The sequence below is a fragment of the Ambystoma mexicanum genome, chromosome 2q (assembly GCF_040938575.1).
Source record: "Ambystoma mexicanum isolate Mex_15411 chromosome 2q, UKY_AmexF1_1, whole genome shotgun sequence".
NCBI classification, from domain to species: domain Eukaryota; kingdom Metazoa; phylum Chordata; class Amphibia; order Caudata; family Ambystomatidae; genus Ambystoma; species Ambystoma mexicanum.
In genome coordinates, this window is record NC_090924.1 from 214,970,378 (window position 1) to 214,995,284 (window position 24,907).

Genomic DNA, 24,907 nt, shown 5'->3' on the forward strand with positions numbered 1-24,907 from the left:
TAAGCATTCTGCAAATCTTCGCTTATTTTTAAATACTGTACGGGCTTCAAACGCTTACCTGAATCCCAGCCGCTCTGGGGGAACTCTGTCTCTGGAACTTCTCATCCATCTGCAAGAGGGAAAAGACACTCCAGGTTAGCATGGAAACATCTAGAGGCGCTGCATACCGCGCCTACCCACCGCATTTGTTCTTCATAACCAGCATCCACGCTGAAAACGTCGCAGCACCTAAAATACACTCAGTTCAATGCAAATACGAAAGGGGTGCAACGCGCATCACACTCTCACTTACCTTCAACGCTACTCATCTCAGCAGCACGCCGCCATCCCCGGACGCCGGCCATCATCTAAGGAAGGAAAGGAACGAAGTTAGAGAACTGTTCAAACGACTCCTTATACTTACCTGTCGGACTCTTGCCAGTGAAGTAACTAGGCAGCAACAAGCCTGCATCAATCAACGTGCCCCTGCGCTGAAAGCAGGACGGAGAGCACACTTTCCGAGAAAACAAGGTGAGCTGTGGATCAAAGGGAAGGGTTGGACCCCGGGGAAGAAGGGGTTCAAGCACACAGAGACAATAGGGAGTTAAACTCTACCAATCCTGTGCTTCAGGCCCAGTCTACAGTCGAATAGCCTCCAGGGAAGGGCTCGAGGTCGTAAGAGGTCAGAACAGGCTGAGTGACGTCCCCTTGGATACCAGGTGAGCGTTACACACACCTAGCCAACCCCAAATATAAAATATGCCCCCGGAATATGTTAAAAAAGGGCACAAATAAAAATTAAACATGGTCAAACAAAATAATGTTGTTTAAGTATTGGGCGCATGTTTAGCAGTAGAACATTTTGGGGTAAAATATAGCACTTTAGTTCCCTTGCTGCAACCACACACATATGCTACATTGCTTAACAAGCTACAGTAAAACTGACATGTGGCTTAAACAACTCTTTCCATGATAAGCTCAACCAGAGCTGTAGGACCAACTCCTTTGATTCACTTACAATCTATAAAAAAAACAGTAGGCAAGTTTAACTGTTCATATATCATGGCCATTTATCAACAGACTAGGCCCAGCCTGGTGTAAGGGTTGAAGGTGCTTTGTTCCTATTCATTGTGAAGTGTGTTCAGAAAACCAAAGAATTCAGTGACTTTGAAAGAACCCCAACCTAAATTTTCATCTCCTAAAACAGTCTTAGTGTGTCTCATTCTGCATTGCCCAAACATCCTTCAAACAGCCTCTTCAAAATGATTAGCCGCCCAGAACAAAAATGTGTCCACCCTCAAATGGTCCAGATGATTTTTACTTCTGTACTCTGCGGGAATCTAATCAAACTCAGGACCTGCTCTCTCTCTCTCTCTCTCTCTCTCTCTCTCTCTCTCTGTCTCTCTCTCTCTCTCTCTCTCTCTTTCTCTCTCGCTCTCACTCTCTCTCGCTCTCACTCTCTTTCACTCTTGCGCACACTTTCTCTCTATCTCACTCTCTCACTCTTGCGCACACACACTCACTCTTGCACACACTTTCTCTCTATCTCACTCTCTCACTCAAACACTCTCTCTCTCACACATTCTCGCTCTTGGTCTCACTCTCTCTCTGTCTCTCTCTAGAGTACCTCTTGGCAGTCCCAAAGTTCTTGTTTAATAAAAAAGTAAATATTCGCGTACACAGGTCCTCTTATAAGATTCACAAGACGGTAGGTCCCCCCACTGTCAGTCACAGTCTTTATGGTTTATGATCACCTCCAATCTCCTTGCAGGTCTTTTGTTGCGCCACAGGTTGCAGATGCATGTGGAGTCTCAATTTTACTTCATGCTGGAGCCAACTGAATTTGCTTCTCCCAGTTTCCACAGAGGAGCTTAAGAGGGCCTTATCACCTCTTGTACCTACGTTTCTGATGGATGGCTGCCCTGTGCAGCTTCTCTATACTCCTCCTCTGGTCCTGATCCTCATCAGCACCATGCCACATGCTCTTTCCTCCTCTCACTGTGGTTTTAACTCTTGTCTGGGGGGTGTCTCACCCCCACCCCTTTAGCTAAGCATGCTCTCTTATTTCTTCCTGTTCTTAATAGCTACAACCTCGCTATCCCACTATCTCTTGGTTCCCAGCCTCCTCCCAACTACTGCATCCTTATGTACCCCTCCAGCCCCTTCCTGAAGTTTTCCTCCTATCTTCTCTGGTTGTCTTCCTCCTACCATCGCCTAATGTCTTTCCCCTACTGATGTTTCCCTATTACCACCCCATGAAGTTTCCTCTCCCATACTTGTCCCCAGCCAACTCTGCTCCTACCTGCCTTCTCCAAACTTGTTCCGTAGCATTCTTTCGGAATCACCATCTGACTCCAGACTCCTGCAACAGCCTCCTACTCTGAATGCCCACACATCCCCTTTCAGGGACTTTGCGTTTATATTCTGGTGGGTCCTCCCCTTTGTCCAGTCTGGATGTGTGTTTATCATTTCTAATTCTGCCTTGCAGTTGGTTGTTCTTAGCGTGTAATCTAGGTGGTGACTTTATGAAACTGGCCTACCATCTTGTATTTCTTGTTGTCTGAAACTGAGCATGCCCCCAAGTATACCTGGGCCGCACCATAGTCATGCATGCAGAAGGTATGCATCTTCAGTGGCGTGGGGTTGTTATGATAGTTTCTGGTGAATTCAGGGCCATCATCCTATAGAGGCTAGGTTTGGGATTTGGTGCAGTACTCTGTGTGGGGTTGCAGGTCTCCTGTTGTAGGCCTTAAAGGATCAGCTGCATTTTAGCCTGGCATGTGACTGTCCCTTGCCTAGTGTCAAGGGCTAAGTGGGGGTGAGCAGAGGATCCTCCCCTTTTCACCCCCGGAGCCATCATCCACTAGCTTAGCGAGGTGTCCTAGTTTCCTGGCTCACCCCACTAGAAGTCCCTAGAAAAGGCAGGGGACTCCATCATACAGTATTGCGCAATTCAGAAACAATTGTCCCTCCTTACATTACACAGAGGGTTTTCTGAAAAAATTCAACATACAGTATGAACCTTGACAGACAGTGCTATCTGCCAAAACCAGCTACCTGATAGTCATACCATACGCACAGAGTACCTTGGGCAAACCGAACAACTGTCCCCTTAGTTCTTGAACAATGGGGGCAAGAACCTCACTTTGTCCCCATAAAGAGATTTTCAGTTTCCGACTGTACATGAAGTGTGTGCAGAGTCACTCTGGCTGGGAATTAAAAGCTATTGATGTTTACGTCAAGCACACAAACTGCGGTATTAGTAATGGAGCAGTTTTGAGCAGTATCAACAGTGCTTAATCTGTGGGGTTGGCTTGCCAGGGTTCAGCCCCATCACTTATTTTTAAGCCCAGCTTGATTATGTTGTGGTATTTTGGCAACTTAATTAGTTTAACTGTCAGTCAGTCATAGTAACATAACAATGAACAACAGTGTGCCCTGGCCATGGTCTCTGCGTCCTGGGCTGGCTCATTGTTATTCACAAACCTGATGACCCAGGTTGGCAGGGCAGGACTATTTATCCATGTTCATGAAAAACAATGAGATGAAAGGTGGCAATCCTGGACACTGATGCTGGCCATGTCCACACACTGTGCCACTCTGCCTGCATGACATTGCTGCACATTCCCTAGTGTAATAACAAGCAGGGTGGGTTGGCAACAACAGGACAGTCACCAGCCAACAGTACCAACACAGGGGAAAAGACCCATAATGAACAGGATAGCCGCTCATGAGTGGCAACCGATGCAAGACGATCTTGCTGCAGTGTTTGACAGGCAACTCATCAGTTCAGAAATGATTTTCCCTAAATTCGTCCATCAATTTACCATAGGAGGAAAGCATGTTTGCTCTTTTTTCCCCTGTGGTTAGATAGTCAACATGCTCCACTTGACACTGACACGATTACAGCAAAATGTTAACAATGATGATATTTTAAAGAAACTTTTAAACATTTGTTTTATTTCAAGACATGTTATGTTGATTTCACCCTCAATGAACCAGTGGGAGTTGGAGCTTTAACCCCAAATATGTTGGCACCATATTGAGCAGCCATATAACACTGTATGGAGCAACAGTGAGTGGGTTCAACAGTAAACGGGGCGTTTCCCTTCCCACCATCCTAGAAAATATTTGGGCCTTGGCACTTATTTTCTTAAAAATTAAGCAGTGAGCTTCAGGGATACCCATCCATGTTGAATTCTTTAAAATGTAAAGTCCTAACAGTAGAATGCTTCAAAGGTTGCTCAGCAGGTTGAGTGACTGGTGCTGAGTGGTTATATGTTCATACCTCTCTGTAAATCCTATTTTCTTTTTTGCAATTCTTTCTGAAAAATATGCTGTAACATTCACCTTTTTTTCCTATCTGATGGGTCGGGTTCCCTCATATCTCTCGGTCGCTTGCCCATATTTCAAACATGAACATTTGCCCTCCCATGCCTGACACTGATATTTGTTTTCAAAGGAAACAGTAGTAGATGCTCCAGCTGAGGGACAGAAAGAGTGGGGTGACAGTAGAAGGCAGGCGGGTGAATATGGAAGCCAGGCCTGTCACAACTCCAGATGGAGTGCAGTGTGCAAAAAGAAATAGCAATATGTTCATACCAGCCCGGGCGGCTTCTATCTCCTTCCTCAGCCCAAGTCTCTCACTTTCCCCAGCCGTGAACTCTCCTTCCTGAATTCTGTCTCACGCTCCATCTCATCAGACATGCCTCGGTGTCATTAACCCCACCTGCTCTTCTCCCCTTCAGCCCTTGCACATCCATGCCAAGTGAATAGCAAATAGACTGACTGGTATAATCAATTCCCCTTTATTGGTTCACATTGTGTATAATTTGGAGTATTAGTATAGACCTACAAACCAAGGGAGGGGTCATTATCTGACGATAATGACACACTCCCAAGTTTTGTCTGGATCCATACATTGGGAAAGGTGGGTCAAGCCAAGCATTAAGGACCCCTCCCGAGGTCTCTAAGCCTACTAGCACATACTAGTATTGGCAATAAAGGTTTTCCGCAATAAAGGTTTTCGGGTTGTGATGGTAAAACATAGTGATTTAATAATGAGTAAAGTACACAAAACATGTTAGTTCATTGAGTGAGGTTTCATTTTGTAATATTTAAATGACTAGGTTGTCTTCATATGGTAAGCATTGTAATTGTAAACTTGGTTGAACAGGAACAGTTTCAGTGTGAGCTTGCTCTAGGAGCAATGTTTAAGTGAACGCTTTTCTTTACAAAAGTAAAAGCATTGTTTCATATTTTAGCTTTATCTTTGTTGTGTTAAATTTGACTGGAAAGTAATGTTGAAAGAAATCTTGCTTTAGAAATTGCATTGCTGTTTCTTGAATGCAAATAAATGCCTTCTGCTGTTTCCCCGATCTGCTTCTGAAGCCAGAATGTCTGGAAAGTAGTCAATAGCAGTAATTAATGACTTCATTCCGAACATCCTGATTGGCTCAGAAGAAGTTAATAATGGTTTCCATCTGCTGATAGGTCTTATAGGGAGAGAACTCGGATGGAATATTTGAATTGCAGACTAGAGAAGGGAGGTGTAGCTCTTGGCTGTGTTGTCCTGTGGTCAGAAACATCCTGTGCTATGACTGTACTTGATAATAACTCCAAACTCATTCTCATGCTTTATTTACCGGGTGGCCCGTTAGATCCACATGATTTTACAACATGCAAACCTTTCTCACATTCACCATTTTGGAATCCCATACGACTCCATTGGGTCTGATAATTACTTAATGTGGTAATTACTGCACCTGATAGTTACCACATGCAGTAATACTTTTGTGTAGCAGTAATTTCCATCACACAAGCAGCCACTAAAAAGAGTTCAACATAATGAAGCTTGGATTTTGCGGAGTGGTAACACAGCCAGTAATGGTAATTAATGGGTGCTTTACCAGTACTGCCACATTCATAATTTGGCCCTTGGTCTTTCACGCTAGGCAAAGCGTACATTTGGGGCGTGTGGGGCATTTGGGCAGCATACACATGGCTGGGACTGCAGTGTAAATCCTCCAGAATTGTGTGTCTGTAGAATGAGAGGGGTGGCTGTGGGTCAGGGAGGAGTATTAGAGGATGGGGATAAGTAAGGGTGGATGTCACAGATGAGTACAGGAAAGTGAGTGGTGCAATGAAGGGTGTAAGACCGGGAATGCAAGAAGGATGGGGGTCATGGAGACCCTGTGAGCGGTGGTGGATTCTAGGAGAGGTGTGGAGAGAAACAACGCCCCAGTGAGGATACACAAATTCTTCCCAGACAATCCTGCACATTGCCCGCGATGTGCAACATCCCACGCTGACTTTCTACACATAGCATGGGGATGCCCAAGGGTGAAGCAGTTCTGGTCACAAGTCTTTGTAGAATGGAGCTGCTGGACCCTCCGGGCTGCCATTGCTTCAGCCCACCCTAAAAGCGCTGGAACTAGAGCTTGCGACCCAGCTCACGAATATACCTAGATAATATAGACAGCAGGAGCTTAGGCGATGGACACATGCTAACAATCATGGCAACCCCTCAGCCCCCTTCCAATGTGCAATGGACATTACGTCATGTCGGGAGATGCCCCAATTCACTGATGCTAGAATGGGTTGTAATTATTCTGGGGTGAGATTGTAATTGCATAAGTGACATTCTCCTTAAGAGTAGACATTCAAAAGGCCTATTGTCACTCTGGAAATATGTACAATGCAAGGCAAACCATGGCACTTATCAGCCCTTCTCTGCATTTGCTCACAGGAAGCCCTGTCTGACATTCTACGTGAAAATGTGAAGCTGACCATAGGCCAAAGAATCAGTCGATTCCTCATTCACCTGCTTGCTTGGGTCATTTCTATGGGGACAGCTGCTGGCTGCTGTGCTGCCGTCTACTTCCTTTCCAGAGAAAACGCATCGAACTTTCAGGTAACTGTGGGCATGAGCTATGCTTTTTACTATCGCATTAGCCCATTATGATTGTCTGATATCAATGCACACCTGTAAACAATGTCCTCGTTTACCATTGCATTAATAAGGGGTTTGATTCCTCTAAGGCTGGAGGGTAACGCGCTACAATTTCAGCAAAGTCGGTGGTTTATTCAGTTTAGCTCTATCTCTTAGTTGTGAATGTGCACAGCGTACATCGAAAGAATGGCATGTGCCAAAAGGCGTAGTTTCTTGATGTTGCATAACACAACAGACAAATGGTCATGTTTATACCTCCTTTTGGAGGGTCTGTCCTAACTCAACCAGCGTTTCTCTGGACTCCATGGCGGTTGAGGATCTGCACCCAGGGTCAACACTGGCGAAAACTGTGTGGCATGAAAGAATAAAGGACTGGCATTTAGAACAGCGTGGAGGAAGAACACGGCCCTACGGCCACTGCCAGCCTAGTGGTGAGAATGAGCAGAGATTGAGGGCCACGTTCAGCGGAATCCACGCTGACGCTCTGGAGCAAACAGCCGTTTCCAACATGGCGGACCACCTCTTCCCGGTCACTAAGGGGAGAGAGGCCTTGAGTCACTGCAAAAGGTCAAGCAATGTATCAGACCTTTGCGTTGCAAAGATCTTGAATCCCAGTTCAGCCTTGATATTGTTCCCCCTCTGCCTATTCCATTCCCTTCTCGTCCCCCTCAATCACCTATCTTCAGTTTATCACTTTTTGCTGGTCCATTTTCTTCCTTGCTCTTACCGCCCAATTTCACTTATAAATATGGATAATAAGGTGTTAGCCAACATTTTAACATCTAGGCTGGCCCCGCTGATGCACAGGTGCATCAAGGTGGACCAATCAGGGTTCATTCTGGGTAAATCCACAGACTTCGCAGAATTTTCGTGTTAATGGCAGCCATCCAACAAGATGAACACGTAGTAGCAGCACTACTAGATGCTACAAAAGCATTTGACTCGGTAGAATGGCCCTTCCTATTCAAAGTGGGGAACAGAAGGGGGAACAGATTCTCCTCCCGCTTCTGGGGATCACAGTAAGGACACAGCGTTGGTGAACAGGGTATATCTTATCATCCAGGCATGGATGGCCGCTCATGGCCTATGCTTGAACGATGATAAGACTGAGTTGATAATCGTGGGTACACAGGCCAACATCAAAAAACGAGGCCAGGCATTTTCTTCATTCAATATCGACGGGAATACCTTCAAAGTCTCCAAGCAAGTAAAAACCCTTGGTTTCTACCTGGATTCTACACTGTCCTTTGATAAACAGATAAAATCCCTGGCCTCCACCACAGCCTACACTTGCAAGCAGATAAGAGCTGGCAAGCCATTCCTTTCTAACGATAGTTGCTTGATCCTGGCCAGAGCCTTAATACTCTCTAGAATTGACTATTGTAATGCCCTATATAGTGGTGCTAATAAAATCACCATCCAGAGGCTTCAAACACTACAAAATAACGCCTTGAGAGCAGCACTTGGCATAAACAAAAGAACGCATATCTCCTCCTTTAGACGCCAACATAAATGGCTGTCTACTGGCAACAAAATACAGCTAAAGACGCTATCACTGTCTCACAAAGCTCTAAATAACACTGCCCCTAGCTACCTTATAGATAAACTTCATAGAAGAATCTCTCTCGGACCAATTAGAGCTGGCAATGTTAACTGCCTGGCTATACCCAGATACAGGCTTACCACTATTGGTGGTAATAGCTTCCCAGTGAAGGCTGCTAAATTATGGAACCTACTGCCACAAGACCTGAGAGCTGACCAACCTTACCTACACTTCAGAAAAAATGCTATAAAACATATTATCTCTACTGACCCCTAGTCTCCTACCCTTTAGGCTGTTTCCGCAGCTGGATCAACCTATTCCTACTCACCCAATATTCTCATCTAACTCTGCGTCACTGCTTTAAGTTCATGTGTAATCTAATCTATTTGTGAGTTTCAGTGATACACTCAGTGTAACACTTTGTAACTTGTTTATTTGTACATTGTATATTGTTGTAACCACATAAACCTTTATATTATATATTTTGTATATTGTGTAACCATGTAAGCCTCGCATTTCCGTATTGCTGCGCCCTGTTACCTACGGGTCTGGTGTGCATAAAAAGTGAATAAACAAACAATCAAAGTACTCCGCAGAATGAGACTGGGGGAGGGATATATCACCATGATCCAATCACTTTATACAATGTCCAATGCCAAAATATGGGTGAACAGGGTCATCTCCCTATAAACAGATGACATGGTGCTCTACATCACAGATCCGTGGTGTCCTTTGGGGACTACTCTCGGCTGAAGATTAAGGCCACAAAATCTGTACTGTTCCCCCTCACAGCGGGTACCAAGCGGCTCGTTGATGACCTTGGATTTAAATGGCATGACTCCCACACCAGATACTTGGGAATAAATGTAGCTCGAACCCCGGAAGAGCTATACTAACAAAACTACTGCAGGGTATTATATCAAACTAAATCATCAGTGCAAAGGTGGATGGAACTGCCAATCAATCTATGCGGCAGGATATCACTGGTCAAAAGAGTGTACTCCTCGCCTCGCTTCCTATATGTGTTTCTTAACATACCGCTCTTGCCCCCTAAGGAGTTTTTCCGTGAGCTTCGCTCCAACATACTGCGATACATATGGGGAGGGAAGCAAATTAGTAGCCCCTCTGGAAAAAGGGGGCCTAGCACTTCCTGATTTTGAATTGTACTACGAAGCAGAACAGTCCAGATGCCTACTATACTGGTTCAAGGATCCAGCCGACAGAAGACACCTGGAGGTGGAGAGGGCACTGGTGGCCCCATACCTCCTAAGGGCAATAGTATTGACATCAACCAACAAAAACCAGAGAGCGCCAAACATGATAGAATTAACATGCCTAGCGTGGGCCCACAATGAGCATAGAGGGAGAGGGGAAACCATATATTCCCCCAAGCTCCTGGTCACGAATATCCCAGGAGTACCACTAACATGTGAGAAAGGATATGCCAAGTTCATGAAACGTATGAACATATCTTGTTTTGGAGATCTATTCCCAAACAGGTAATTCCTGACTTTAGAAGAGATGAAAAACAAAGGGGACCTAACACTGCTTGATGTGTTCTTGTATTTCCGACTGAGGTACTCCCTGAAACGTGTATTCCACAGTTTCCCTATTGAACCTGTAACACCCCCCATACTAGCCTACATGCTCTCGAGAAAACAAAGACAACAAAGTGGTGTCCACTTTGTATACTAAATGCATGGACTCCAGAGCCAGGCAGACGTCACGTCCAGGGACGTCATTTGGGGGTCGCCAGAGGTCGCAATTGCGACCTCTGAGGTCTCCCTTGCGACCTCTGTGGTCTCCCTTGCGACCTCTGTTAAAAAAAAAGAAATAAAAAAAAAAACATTTCGTTTTTTTTAATTTTTTTATTTTTCGTTTTTTGTAATGCAAGGTCCTGGAGTGGCTGGCTCTCATGTTCAGGCCCTTTAAAAAAAAATAATAAGACAAATAAGAACAGGAGTGCCACAAGTCTAACACTTTCAGCACTGACCCTAAATAAGAAAGAATAGGAAACAAAATAATGTGTCTTTCTGGAATTATGTACAATAATTGCTAAACTCATTAAAGGTTTATTTCAGCCACACTTCTGGGGGTGAGTCACTGATTTAGTCTGTTCTTAAACGCCTCAACTCAGCCTTTAATCCTTCTGAGGTCGATAAATGAGTACCAAGACAGGTTGGGTGATATTGGGTGTATATTTTTTCTATATAAAGCGCTTAAGTGTAAGTGCTATATAATAACACATCATTATCATTTGGTCATGGACGTCTGCTTGCATTCACAGTAATTTGGTAATATGGGCCTATACACACTGACCTTAACGCTACATATGGCAATCCATTCTTGCATGAAATGTACATCACATTATAGTGATATCGTAACCATATTTTTCGTACTGTACAATGCTGTGATGTCACTTCCTGTTTTGGCAACGGGTGAAAGGTGCGTGTTCCATCGCTTCCCGCGATATCACTTCGGGGTGGGGTCAAATGATATCAGTTCCTGTGATGTCATCAGGGGTCAAGGGTCGTGTGATGTCACTTCCGCTACCCCTGGCATTTTGGTGAAATGACGTCCCTGGTCACGTCCCAAGTCCAATGGGAACAAACACTAGGAAACGTGGTGACAAACGAAAAGTGGGAATATTGTATCAGGGAAACGAGGAGGACGGCTCTCAATGCCAGATATAAACTCGTCCATTTTAAATACCTACATCAGTGTTCCTACACCCCAGTGATGAAACACAAATTCTTCCCAGACAATCCTGCACATTGCCCGCGATGTGCAACATCCCATGCTGACTTTCTACACATAGCATGGGGATGCCCAAGGATGAGGCAGTTCTGGTCACAAGTCTTGAATGAACAGAACGCGATAGTGGGAGAGGTCGTAGAGCAAACACCACTGATAGCATTACTGGGGTATACAGAATTAATCCCAAAACACACTACGAAACTAGTGGTGCTATTACTATTCCTAGCATAAAGACGGGTGTCAATGGTGTAGGGCAGCACAAAGGCCCCCAATATGGAGCAATGGAGTGCAGACATCCTATACTGTAACGAAATGGAGACGGAGTATGGACGGCAAGTGCACCCACACTCCAAACCTAAAGGCATCTGGGGTCCCTACACACAATACCTCATCACAAATGCTAGCCACAAAGAAGGGGAAAACAACTAAGGTCGGGACAAGCCCTATCATCACAGCTTGCTCACGGCAACGCCTAACTGGCGGAATCAACAACTGGCGGACAGCACATACTCAGTGACACAATATTAGAGAAATGTGAGGAAGAATTGTACTGCACTGATGAACCGCATAATGTTGTTTTGGGGGGAGGGGAGGGATCTAAGTTGTTGAAACCGTCACACTGTTATGCTGATGGCGTGTTTTTGTTACTACTAAATGCCAATAAAAAGTTTAAAAAAAACTAATTATAGGCCAACAACACACTAAGAAAATTAACCAGGCAGGTAATATTATCACCCAACACTCTAAATATAAAACATATATACAGTTACCTTTGGTTATAACAATGCATACAATTCACCTACACACCTGATAAGAAGGTAAGTAGTTAAGCAATTGAATAACCAGTCCACAAGAATAGGAGCCCTCACATTATCAGTCCAACCCAAAGTTGAATGGGTTACCTCGGGTTATCCAAGATTGAGTCATTCACACAAATGCTGCGCCACTGATTGTAGAAAACATAAGTCTTGATCTCAGGTTTGTTGTTCTTAAAGGTTTTAATACAAAAGTGTTTGAGATTGGCCCTCTATGAGACACGAGTTTCGTCACAACAAGTGATTTATTTAAATCAGGGCAATATCTATTCCAATATATGTTGAATTATCACATATATTCTAGTCAAAGAAATAGTGAACAACAGAACCAAAACACGGTATGTCAATGCATCATAAACATAGTAAATTATCAAAATCATACATTGCGATAAGAAATAATAAGAATAGAGATGCAAAATAATAAGAATTAAACAAAATGAAAACACAGAAATGGAAGGATGGGGAAAGGGTAGGAGGTTAACGGGTCAGTTGAAAAAAACCAAACAAAAGAAAATGGAGTCAGGTATACATGCTTCAAGTCAAACAACGTAAACCCTTCAACCGACGCCACACATTTCAAATTTCATCTTGAATGGAGAGTGACTTGCCCCTTATGGATATATTCCCCTCATGCATTCTTAAGGTTAGATAATGCTGTTATGTGCTTCAATTCGGTCCTCTCTTTAAGCAAGGGTGTGTTGGAGTAAAATTAATATGCCTCCAGGGAAGTGACACACCCCATATACCTGTTAATCTAATAAGGTCTTAGATGGAACAAACTCATTTTACCCTTTATCTTCATCCTTGCATGCTCCCATTAGGTCTTGGGCTTTATGTCATCACCGCTGCCGTATTTCCCGTGTTTAATCCCCCTAGAACGTGCCAGGACAATTATTTGTCAACCATTCATCCCGCCGTAAGTGTGAGGTGGTTTGAATTAAAGGTGGTTTGAATTAAAGCACCCCTATTTTATTTTTGCTGCTTATGCTCCCTAGAGGCATACGGGGTGTGTCACTTCCCTGGAGGCATATTAATTTTACTCCAACACACCCTTGCTTAAAGAGAGGACCGAATTGAAGCACATACCAGCATTATCTAACCTTAAGAATGCAAGAGGGGAATATATCCATAAGGGGCAAGTCACTCTCCATTCAAGATGAAATGTGAAATGTGTGGCGTCGGTTGAAGGGTTTACGTTGTTTGACTTGAGGCATGTATACCTGACTCCATTTTCTTTTGTTCGTTTTTTTCAACTGACCCGTTAACCTGCTACCCTTTCCCCATACATCCATCTCTGTGTTTTCATTTTGTTTAATTCTTATTATTTTGCATCTCTATTCTTATTATTTCTAATTGCAATGTATGATTTTGACAATCTGCTATGTTTATGATGTATTGACATACCGTGTTTGGGTTCTGTTGTTCACTATTTCTTTGACTAGAAAATATGTGATAATTCAAAATATATTGGAATAGATATTGCCCTGATTTGAAGAAGTCACTTGTGACGAAGCACGTGTCTCACAGAGGGCCAATCTCAAACATTTTTGTATTAAAACCTTGAAGAACAACAAACCTAAGATCAAGACTTATGTTTGCTATAATCAGTGGCGCAGCATTTGTGTGAAAGACTCAATCTTGATTAACTTTCACAGAGTAGCAGAAACAATTCTCCATACACTTTCATGCGCGCGCGACACAACACAAACCTAAAGGAATTAAAGAGGGTGCAGAGCACATTAAGCTGTTAACTCCCAACCCCACTAAACTGAATTTACCTAGGGTTATCCAGACGTGGACCCCTTGCTCACTGTGCTCAGAGAGGCACAGCACCGCCTCACTGATGAGGCCCCACTAGGCCAAAACACGTGTCTTGAGTTGCTGTTGGTACTCTTGTTCAAAGGAGGATTGCTTAGCATTTCGGTGCTGGACTGCTCAAGTGGGGGGGGGACAAAGACTGATATGCAAATGGATATTCCACCTTTCTGAAATGTACATTGAGCTAAAATGTGGCTGTGGACTCTCGAGTGGGTGCATTCCCATAGAACAGGTTATTAGGCCGTGTTTGTTCTCGCAGAAGGGTGCCCGTACTGCTTTTTCTATGTTTAAGGAACTTGGGGTTGGTCACCCTAAGTTACCTGGGCTTATCCAGACCTGGACCCCTTGCTCACTGTGCTCAGAGATGCACAGCTCCACCTCCCTGATGAGGCCCGACTAGGCCAAAACACGTGTCTGGGGTTGTTGTTGGTACTCTTGTTCAAGGGAGGATTGCCTAGCATTTTGGTGCTGGACTGCTCAAGTGGGTGGTACAAAGACTGATATGGAAATGGATATTCCTGCTTTGTGATAGGTACAGTGAGCTAAAATGTGGCTGCAGACTCTCAACTGGGTACCTTCCCATGGAACAGGTCATTAGGCTGTGTTCGTTCTTGCAGAGGGGCACCGTACCTCTTTTTCTATGTTTAAGGAACTTAGGGTTGGTCACCCTGTTACCTAGGGTTATCCAGACGTGAACCTCTTTCTCAATGTGCTCAGAGAGGCACAGCTCCACGTCACTGGTGAGGCCTGCTCAAGTGGGCGGGACAAAGCCTGATATGCAAATGGATATTCCTCCTTTGTGAAAGGTCCAGTTTGCTAAAAAATGTGGCTGCAGACTCTCGAGTGGGTACCTTCCTATAGAACAGGTCATTAGGCCGTGTTCGTTCTCGCAGAGGGGCGTCAGTACCTCTTTTTCTAAGTTGAATGGGGCCTTCCACCCAAAAGTTCACAAAGTTCCTTTAGGAGAGGGGACAAAGTTAAGAAATTTTCCTGTGGGGATGAACAAGGTTCCAGAAGAACTTACAGCTTAGTAAAGTATGTTTACTATCTTTTAGAAAGGATTTTTAAATAAATGTTTAAAAAGCAAGAGAATGGAATACGTTCTTCACAAACATTTATAATGGGGGAGGTGGGGGCACTGGTAAGTACTGCGACTACTCACTGCCCTTACTCCGATTTTCCCAAAGGACTTGACAGGACGAAGGGGAGTCACTCGAGGTAGGTTTTCCCACCGTTGGATCCAGTAGAAGATGCCCAGGAACTGCGGGTGCAAGGAAGTTTCCGGTCGGGTCCAGGAGCTGAGTGCAATCCTTTCCAGCATAGAAATGCAACAGGCACCAATGCAGGATTCTTTCGGAGACTCTACCAGGCGGAGACTGCCCGGTTCTAGTAACAGTCACTGCACACGGGAGACGGCAGGTGTTTCTCCAGTTGGGAACAAAGCAAGCCCTCTAGAACAGGATCCCTGGATGCTGGGATGCTGAAACTGGGCATGAAGCTTATTTGTAGGACTAGCTGGCGACCACGGAAGTTCTGGGCAAAAACGTAGAATGGCAACGCTTATGGCACGGTACTCCAAAACGGGGCTCGTCAGTCCACTGGCTGGTGCAGGGATACTTCTGAAGGCTGCAGGATTGTGTGAAGGCATTGAGACTGGTTGGTCCCACCAGTCCAAAGGGTCAAAGCACCAGCCAGGGTCTTCTGAGATCAAGTAGTCCAGCAGGACCTCACCATGAGAGCAGCAAGGAAGGTCGCCAGGCCTCTTCAGGATTCGTCCTCGGGTCTTCCTCCATCTGCACAGCTACACGGAATACTTGGCTCCTTTTCTGATCTGCTGGAATGGCTGCAGGACTCCTCTTCATATTCTAAATTCAGGTGAGTGGTCAACCTCAGCCCTCCAATAGGAAGGATCTGCACCACTCATGCACACCAGCATGGTCCAATCAGGGACCACTGTGGGGCTGACTCATGCATGTCCCAATCCACCAGTTTGTGGATTGGGACCAGACAGACCCAGCCCACTTTCTGGGTCCATACACACATGGAAGGCACTAGCCCTTGAAAACAGCAGCTTTCCCGGGCAAATGAAGGTCAAAGAACAATCTTGTGGCACAGCCATCTTTGGCCACTATCCACCGTTAGTAGACAAACACAGTAAACGTGAATGTGCTAACTATAAATGAAGCAATAATGGTAATCATTTATCTGCTGCCATCAGCTTGTCTTCAGGCACATTTAAAAGTAACCAAAAATCCCTTTGGTAAGAATCTCAGGAGGTTCAAAAATATCCCCATTTCACTACATTGAAAGATGCTGTGCAATATGAAAATGTTACCCAAACAGGAAACAAGTACAAAACAAAAGGCAACCATTGTTTCCCAGTACTGACAGTCTGAAGGACTAGTCAGTTTTCCCATGACAAATTAGCAAAAAGGCCAGGGAAGTGAAGCTGTAGGCTTCAATTCTCTGCAAAAAGGCAGGACAAGGTGTAAAACAAAAGCAAAATGTTCGGGGGTCCATACAGGGATGTCATTTCACCAAAATGCCAGGGATAGCGAAAGTGACATCACACGACCCTTGAACTCTGATGACATCACAGGAAGTGATGTCACTTGACCACACCCTGCAGTGACATCACGGAAGCGATGGAACGTGACCTTTCACCCCTCGAAAAGAACAGGAAGTGGCATCACATAACATTGTTTCGGAGTGCACTACGAAAAATATGGTTACGTTATCACTGTAAAGTGATATACATTTCATACAAGAATGGATCACCATATGTATACTTAATATCAGTGCGTATAGGCCCGTAATACCATATCACTGTGAATGCAAGCAGACGTCCAAGGCCAAACGATAATGATGTGTTATTATATAGCACTTAAGCTTAAGCGCTCTATGTAAAACAAATATACATACAATATCACCCAACCTGTGTTGGTACTCATTTATCGAACTCAGCAGGATGAAAGGCTGAATTGACCTTGATGGGAGTCGCACCTGCAACCTGCAGATCACACACACATTGCAGCAGCCGGCGTTCAACCCACTGAGCTATTTTACCAGCTATAGCTATCAGAAAACCAGCCACTCCAGAAACAAAGAGCCACATGCTGCTGGCCACAGCCCATGGGCCTCAATGTAAAAAATAAATAAACAAAAAACAAAAAAAGAAACACTTTTTGTTCTGAATTATTTTAGGGGTAGCAAGGGAGTCCACAGGGGTAGCAAGGGAAACCCCAGCGGTTGTAGTTGCAACCCCTGGCGACCCCTTAATGATGTCCATGAGTCCATAGACAATTGCCCCTTTGCCCCCTTTGCCAGTCCGCCCCTGCTAGTGGTAGAGACAAGCAGGACCTAACCGGGGGAGACTTCCCACTTGGGGACAAGGACTCGCGATTTTATGGAGCGCTCCCTAACCAAACTCTCACCAATGCATCTGCGACCAAAGCCAACAAGGAACTGTGTGAAAAACCATTTCTAATCTGCTATTGCCATCCATCCAAATACTTTAACAATACCTAAGGAGAAAAAAACAAGGAACGCGAACACTGAGACAAGGAAACCCATTGGAAGAATACAAAGCTGTAATCAAACAAAGAGAATGGACTTTGAGGCTGCGGCAGGGAAGCCCCAGTCTCATCATAGGAATGGGTGGCGTAGACATTCAAAGAGAGAACCTTTGAGCTTCAGAACGGCTTGTCACAAAATGAGAAGGAACAGCAGGATGTGCAGCGTCCAACCTTTCCAGCGAGCACGGTAGCAGACTCTGTCACGTTGTGTTGGAGAGAGAAGGAGAAGCAAGAAGCTGAAGTGGACGTGGAGCATCCTGAAACAAAGAAAAGTTGTGGTGTGACCACAAGTCCATTGTGGTGGACACGGTGGTCCATTAATTATGCCGATGCCATCTACAACATTGATCTGCACAGCAATACGATCAGAGGAAGAGCAAGGAGATTCCTGAGGAACCATGAAGCCAACCTAACAATTGGAAAAAAGAGGGTCCAGAGATGCCACGAGTCCCGGTGATGGTATCCCTAAACAAATCAGGTAACAGGGAAAGTGAGAGACCCGACAGGGGAACCGAAGATAATCACTGGAGTACTCATACTCGTCTCAGTCGCAACAAATTATCTGAAGTGAATGAAGGAAGTGAGAGTAAGCACTGAAGTGCTCATACTCGTCTCAGTAGTAACAAAGTATCTGAAGTGAATGAGGAAAGTGAGAATGAGAACTAGAGTATTCATACTCGTCCCAGTTGTTAACAAAGTACCCGATTTGAATGAAGAAAGTGGGAATAAACACTGGAGGGATTATACTCATACCGGTTGTAACAAACCACTTGCGGTGAAGGTGGAATTGGAAGGTTCATGCTTGTCTCAGCTCGGAGAAAGTATCCAAACTTAATCAAGAGAAAGGGAATACGCATTGGAGTGTTCATATTCGCGCAGTTCTAACAAAGTAACAAAAGTGAATGAAGAGAGCAAGAACAAGCACAAGAAGCTTCATACTCATTCCAGTGACCACAAAGTAGTACATGTGAATGAAGATAGTAAGAATAGTCTCTGGAACAGCAAGATATGTTTTAGACAAGATATAGGGCTAAAAATGAAAGAAGAACAAAGGAAAGGAACCAATATAAAAAGAACAAGACTAGAGGAGTACAAGGATGGAAGATTAAACAAGGGGAAAAGAAGGTTGAAGCCATGAAGAACCCTATATCACAACTGAATGATTTAATCAAAGGAATTTCTACAAACTATCTGAAGATACTACATTGATTTGAACTTGGTGCAATGCCCTATCCACAAGAGAAGGGAGTCATTCTCTTGTATTTCTTTTCGTTCTAAAAGTGGAAGGGTTAGAACAGGGTAGTTTGGACAGCGGACAGAGATTGTTTTGGTCTTTCACAGTCGACTGACGAGCAGTTAGTTGTGTTAGGTAGGGAACGCCCTTAGTATAGGGAAAGTCAGGAGTTTTCACATATAAGTTAATAGACCTCTGAAGTGAAATGGAAAACCTGTGTCCTTGTCCTTCTTCTGACCCGTCACACATACCAAACGCATAGCTTATTTGACCTGTTGGGTTAGCCTACATAGGTAGTCTGAGGCTCTGTGTACAGCCTCCTCTACCTCTATGCATCTAACTATATTGCTGCGTACATACCTAACACATAAGCTGCTAATCATTGAGCTAGCCATCACAACAATTTTGCTTATCACCATAATGCTCACTGCATAGCTAACACGTAGCTGAATTTCATTCATTGTATGTGCCTGCAAGCCAAGCACATAACCACATAGTCTGTGCTGCTGGGCACATACACAACAGAAAGCTATACCGAAACATTGCACTGGCCCCACAATGGTATGGCTCTTTTACACTACAACCCGCATATCTGGCACATAACTGAATTATATTTGGCCACAACTGCATACTTGACTCACTGTTTTGTTTAACTTAATTGCATTTATACATGCGTCCATGAAAACTGTTTAAGTTAATATGGGTACATAAGCGCCTAACGCACAGCCAGATTTAATTCTTTGTACTTCCCTGTATAACAAACACATTAGGAGCCTTTCTCGTAGTGCTTTTCTTATAGCATCTAACATTTAGGAAGTTTGAATTGGTGTGTGTGCCTCTGTACCTATTACTGTTGCCTCTGTACCTAGCACATCAATAGTTTACTTTGACGTGTGCCTACCTACCAACAACATACAGGCTTTGCATACCAATCATTACAGACCTTAACTCACTGTGCTATCCTCCTAATAACTGCGTAGTTCATTGTATTATGTCTACACCCCAATGCATAAATATTTGGAATCCCCCTAATTGCCTGAATAACCATCAGCAAGCTCAATCAACACACCTATTATACCTATGCTGTTGTACTCCCTCCCATCTTACTGAAAATAGGCCCCTCACACATAGAGTATCAGACAGAAACAATTCCCCATAAATCCTGGAATCATTATAGCCATAGCCGCATGCACTGCTTCACCGAAGGAACTCTGACGCCTGATAAATTATCTAATTGGCCGTTAGTATTCCCAGAGCAGTTCCATAATCTCCTAACTAACCAACTTCACAGAGGGCTAAGGAAATCCTTAAACAAACCAACAATAAGCAAAGCCCCGAAGAAAATCAAAAAGTAAATATCAACCCATCTCTCCCTACCATACCACCCCCTCTTCCCGAGATGCAGCCTTGGATATGGACCCTCTTCTAGGAGAGGACAGAGAGTCTGTACTGCCTTTGGAGCAGGCGGCAGGCCAATTTGTCAGATGATTCACCCGAAGCCCTCCACTTCCTCTCAGCCACCCTGCACTTGCGTTTCAGAATGGCGGGGTCGAAGTCATACTAAGAGTTGCACTTGGAGGTAGAGTTCAGGCGGATTCTCATGACATGGGCAAGGATATCCAGAGTGTTGGAGATAGAAAGATGTAGGCTAGAGAGGGCTGTGTCAGAGTGTGAATCAGCCGTAGGAGTAGGAAGGGCAGAGAAAGTAGAGGCAAAGGCTTCCACTGACACTCGCTTGTTGGGCCGAATGACTGAGAAGGAAGGTGGCAGTGCTGGGATAGGCTTTGTCTGCGGGACAAGAAGTTTCAGGTGGGAGGAGAGCAGAATGTGGTCAGTCCAAGAGATAGGAGTGGTGATAGGGTTAGAGAGAGGGATGTCTGAGGAGATGAGAACATCCAAGGTGTGTCCAGCAGAATGTGCCGAACCAGAGGGTAGGATGGAAAGGGAGAGAGAGTCGCAAAGGTTGCGGAAGAACCCAGAGCAGGGATTAAATACATCCAGATGGATATTGAGGTCTCTGAGGATGAGAAGTTGAGAGGTACATGCAAGGAGAGAAGAGGAGAGGTCATCCCATTCTGAGAAGAAGCGGGTGACCTGGCTAGGTGGCCTGTAGATGGTGGCCACAGTCAAAGAGAGGCCAGGGGAGATAGAGCACATGCAGACCAGGCATTCAAAGGAGGAACAGGCATGCGTAGGAATGAAAGAAGCAGGGACCCACTCTGGATAGATCAGGGACACTCCACCTCCGGTTGGTTGTAGGCTCAGAGGGGATCTTGTAGTCCTCAGGGAGGAGAGTATCAAAACTCATGACAGAGCTCGCCGAGAACCATGTCTCAGTGAGAGTGAGGACATCCCAGTCAAGTCAGAGGAGGTGGCAGATGTGAGAGGAGTGTCTGACAGCCAAGCGAGAGTTTAGAGTAGGGATGTGGAGCAGGTTGCCACATTTGAAAGACTTCCAGGGTGAGGTACAGGAGTGTGGTACACCCAGCGGAAGCGGTTGAGGGGCTTGAGAGTGGACAGAGACAGTAGTCAGAGGTGGCATAGAGGCCAGTTAGGAGGAGTAGGTAGGTGCCAGAGAGACGGCGGAAGGAGAAGGAGGCAGAGGAGCCAGAGAAGTGTTAGATGGAGTAGCAGGAGAATGGAGAAAGTTGATAAGTCATGGCAAACGCCTATCGAAAAGGAGGGGGTTGGGCTGAGAGCCCTGGACCAAGATGGTATCATCTAGATAGACACTGATGATGGTTTTGGAGGAATGGAAGGAGGTCAAGTGGACCTCCCACCAGGTGCCACCATTAATGGGAGAGGAGGAGAGAGAACAGAGGCCATATGAGAGATCCATTGGTCTGGAGATGAAACGACAAAGAGGATGTTGGTGAGAGTCTGTCTGGAGAAAGCTCTGATGGGGATATTAGCGACAGGGAGGCCTGGGATGGAGACCAGGATATCCCTCTTGAACTTTTTACTTCCAGACTTAGTGAGAGGGATAGGATAGGAGATAGAGTAGCAGTTTGAGAATATGGGAGTGATTCAGAGCACCATAGAGAGTGCGAGGATTACAGAAGGGAGAGTGAGAAATGAAGAAGCACAGCCCACAGCCGAGCACCACAGGAGGCACCAGAGGGGGAAGGGTCACACAGAAGGAGGAGCACAGGAGGCAACAAACAGGCAACACACCACAGGGGAACAAAGGAGCAGTGTCGGCCGAAGACAGGGGGGACAGTGCACAGTAAAACAACTAGATGTGACTTCTCTAAAAAGAGGGAAAAAGGCCTACTTTCAACAAAGACAGCCATGCAAAATGCCTGGATTCGACTTCATCAAGGATATCCTTCTACTTTACTATAACATATAGTGATGTGGGGAACCATAGGGACCTGAATGGGGGATGAGGAGTGTGGAGACACCCAACTCTGAGATTCCATCTAAACAAACCAACTCCTGAACGAGGCACAGGATGAATTTAGACCTTCTAGTAGTACAGAATATTATCTGTGCTCTATCTGGGATACACTTAAATAAAATGCAGATGAAAACTCTGAGAGTGTGCACATCCTGCAAGACATCTCTGCCGCTTTTGCCACCATCAGTCATGAGATCCTCCTAAGAAGACTGAACAACGTTGGTTTTAAAGAATCAGCTCTACACTGGATCACCTCCTTCCTCACAGGTAGAACAGAAACCATTATCTTGGGCTCTTATAAATCCCATCCTCGCCCACATACCTGTGGAGTACCCCAAGGTCCCACACTCTCACCTCTACTTTTCAACATCTACATGGCACTCCTACTTGATATCATCAATACATCTGGTATCTCCTGCTACAACTACTTGGATAACACACATATAATCTACACAATTTTTTAACAACCCATCAGCAAATGCCCCTGACATTAAAAACTGCCTTGCCCAGGTGGACACATGGTTGACAGCAAACTGACTAAAACTCAACCCTGGCAAAACAGAGCTGTAGTTGGGAAATCGTTCAGGTTAAGACAAATCGAGGGAATTCGTGGGAGGCTAGGGAGGTGAGCCTGCTCTGCAATACCCTCCGTAGGGGTAGAGACAAGTGTGACCCCACCGGGAGAGACACCCCCTTAGAGGATAAATGACTCCTGTTCCTGTGAGGAACTCCCTAAACCGTCTCACATGATGGCATACATAGGACTATCTTAAATCCAAAGTAGTGTCAAATCCCGAGACTCGACTAAAGAGAAAGCTATTTTATGCCATCACCAGGTAGAAAACGAAAAATGTCTCTTTAAATAAAAATCTCCAATCAACTGGTACAACAAGGTTGAAGAGAGAGTGCAGCCGAATGAAGCGAGAAAAGAGTGTATACGCAGGCAGGCAAGGCCACCTGGTTGCGTAGGAGCTGGAGGAGGCGGAGCTGGGCAGAGTCGCAGAACCTGTGTTGTTCAGAAGTGCTCTGAACATGGAAACAACAGAGAATCCGAGCGAAGGAGACTAAAGGTAACAGGGAGAACAGGAGAACCGGCAGACCGAGCGGGTCTCATTATGCAAGCACAGAGACTTGTCTCGGTACAATTGACGAAGTCGTAAAACTAAATCTGATGAACTTGAACAGTGTTGATATAAGAAGAAAGGTTGAAGCATATTTCCATATTAATATAGTAAAGGACACTTTTCACGATAACCGAGAACATATTAGCCCGAACCAAAGTATTTGACAAGGGCAAAGAAAGTAACACTGCACGTTGAGGGGGACGCAACAGAGAAAGAATATTCTAAAGTGAAGGACGTAGAAGCCCCAGGAATAAATGGCATACAAGACAGACTATGCCAAGAAAGGTTGAAGCCTAATCGTAAACAACACCTAGGAAAAGACACTTTCCATGGTTACCAGCGTACATTAGTAGGAATCAAATAATTCAACAAAGACCAAAGAAAGTAATCATTAATGAGCAGATGAACACCAAAAGTCTACAAAGAGAACTACAGGAACTGGTACAGAAAGTAACAAGATAATATTTGAAAACTGAACATTAACAAGAAAGAAAGTTAGAATAGTGGTATGATCAGTTAGCATTAGTTTTGTACAACAGACTTATTCCTTTGGATATTTACTGACGACTGACAAGCACGTTAGTAAAATAGGTAGGGAATACCCCATAGCAATAGAGAAAGTTAGGCCTTGTTCTTATTATTTGATAAACACATGTTGGAAATGTCCTCCGATTGTCCACGTCCTCATTCTGACTTACCACATGGTTTTAACTTCCCCACATTCCCTTGTCTTGGAGAGATGGGCCCTTGGCCAAACCCATCAACCATAGTAAGCAATTTTGGAACAACAATGGAAAACACCCTCACTCTTGATCCACAGGTCAAAGCCATCGTCAGAAGCTGTTTCTCCCAGCTGCATGCTACCCTGCATCTTACTTTACCTAACATCCACCCACAGGACATAGCCAGCATTACGTATTTTCCACTAACTACACATCATAAAAAAGGGGGCCCTTCCTCCTTCAGAAATAAGTTTCAACACTGCTCTCCCTCCAGAACACTTAGCTCCAGCAATGCTGCACTGGTACCAGTCACCAACTTCAACAAGAAAAGTCAACGAGGATCCTCTTTTTCAGTTCTGGCCATGAAACTTTGGAACATACTACCCAAACCTTTCTGCCTGGAAGTGAACCACCTCTCTTTCAGGAAACAGCTCAAGAATCATTGACTTTTAAACAACCACTCTGTAATAAATTAGAAATAATAGCAACCCAACTAAAAACTGCACCAGAAACTTGGGATAATTTACGTTAAGCAATTTTTGAAACTCTTGACAATACCATCTGCGGAAAACCAATTTGCTTAATGGATCTTCAGATGTGTGACACTGGTCCCCACCTTTATCTCATTGAACTCTACAACCAAGAACCAGAAAGCAACAACACACATACCACCCGCGATCTCTATCACCCTCATCTCTCAACTAACTCCTCACTACTCAAGTCTACAGATGACCTCCGAGTTCTTGCACTTAATAGACTAAGACCCTATCCATCTTCTATCAACAACCATGCTGTCAATGTTTTCACTTTTCAATCCGGGAGCTGCCCATACTGCTAACCTGCCTGGTCGATACCAACCATAAACATAGAGATTTTCATATCGGCAGAAAAGTAACAGGCACTTCCAACCTACATCCATCAATACTAAAGGTTTCTGCATATGCCTTGCCAGTCTCTGACGAGCACACTCTGCCCTTTTTCTTACATA

The 24,907-nt window shown here is 44.7% G+C and overlaps 1 protein-coding gene across 3 annotated transcripts in view; it reads left to right on the top strand.

Annotated features, from left to right (window-relative positions):
- TMC5 (transmembrane channel like 5) overlaps window positions 1–24,907 on the top strand; it is a 662,848-nt gene that overhangs the window by 357,151 nt on the left and 280,790 nt on the right. For all 3 annotated transcript variants that reach the window (XM_069647144.1, XM_069647145.1, XM_069647146.1), the window contains exon 12: window positions 6,728–6,892. In XM_069647144.1, coding sequence (XP_069503245.1) covers window positions 6,728–6,892 — 165 coding nt within the window. The remainder of the gene's footprint in view (window positions 1–6,727; window positions 6,893–24,907) is intronic.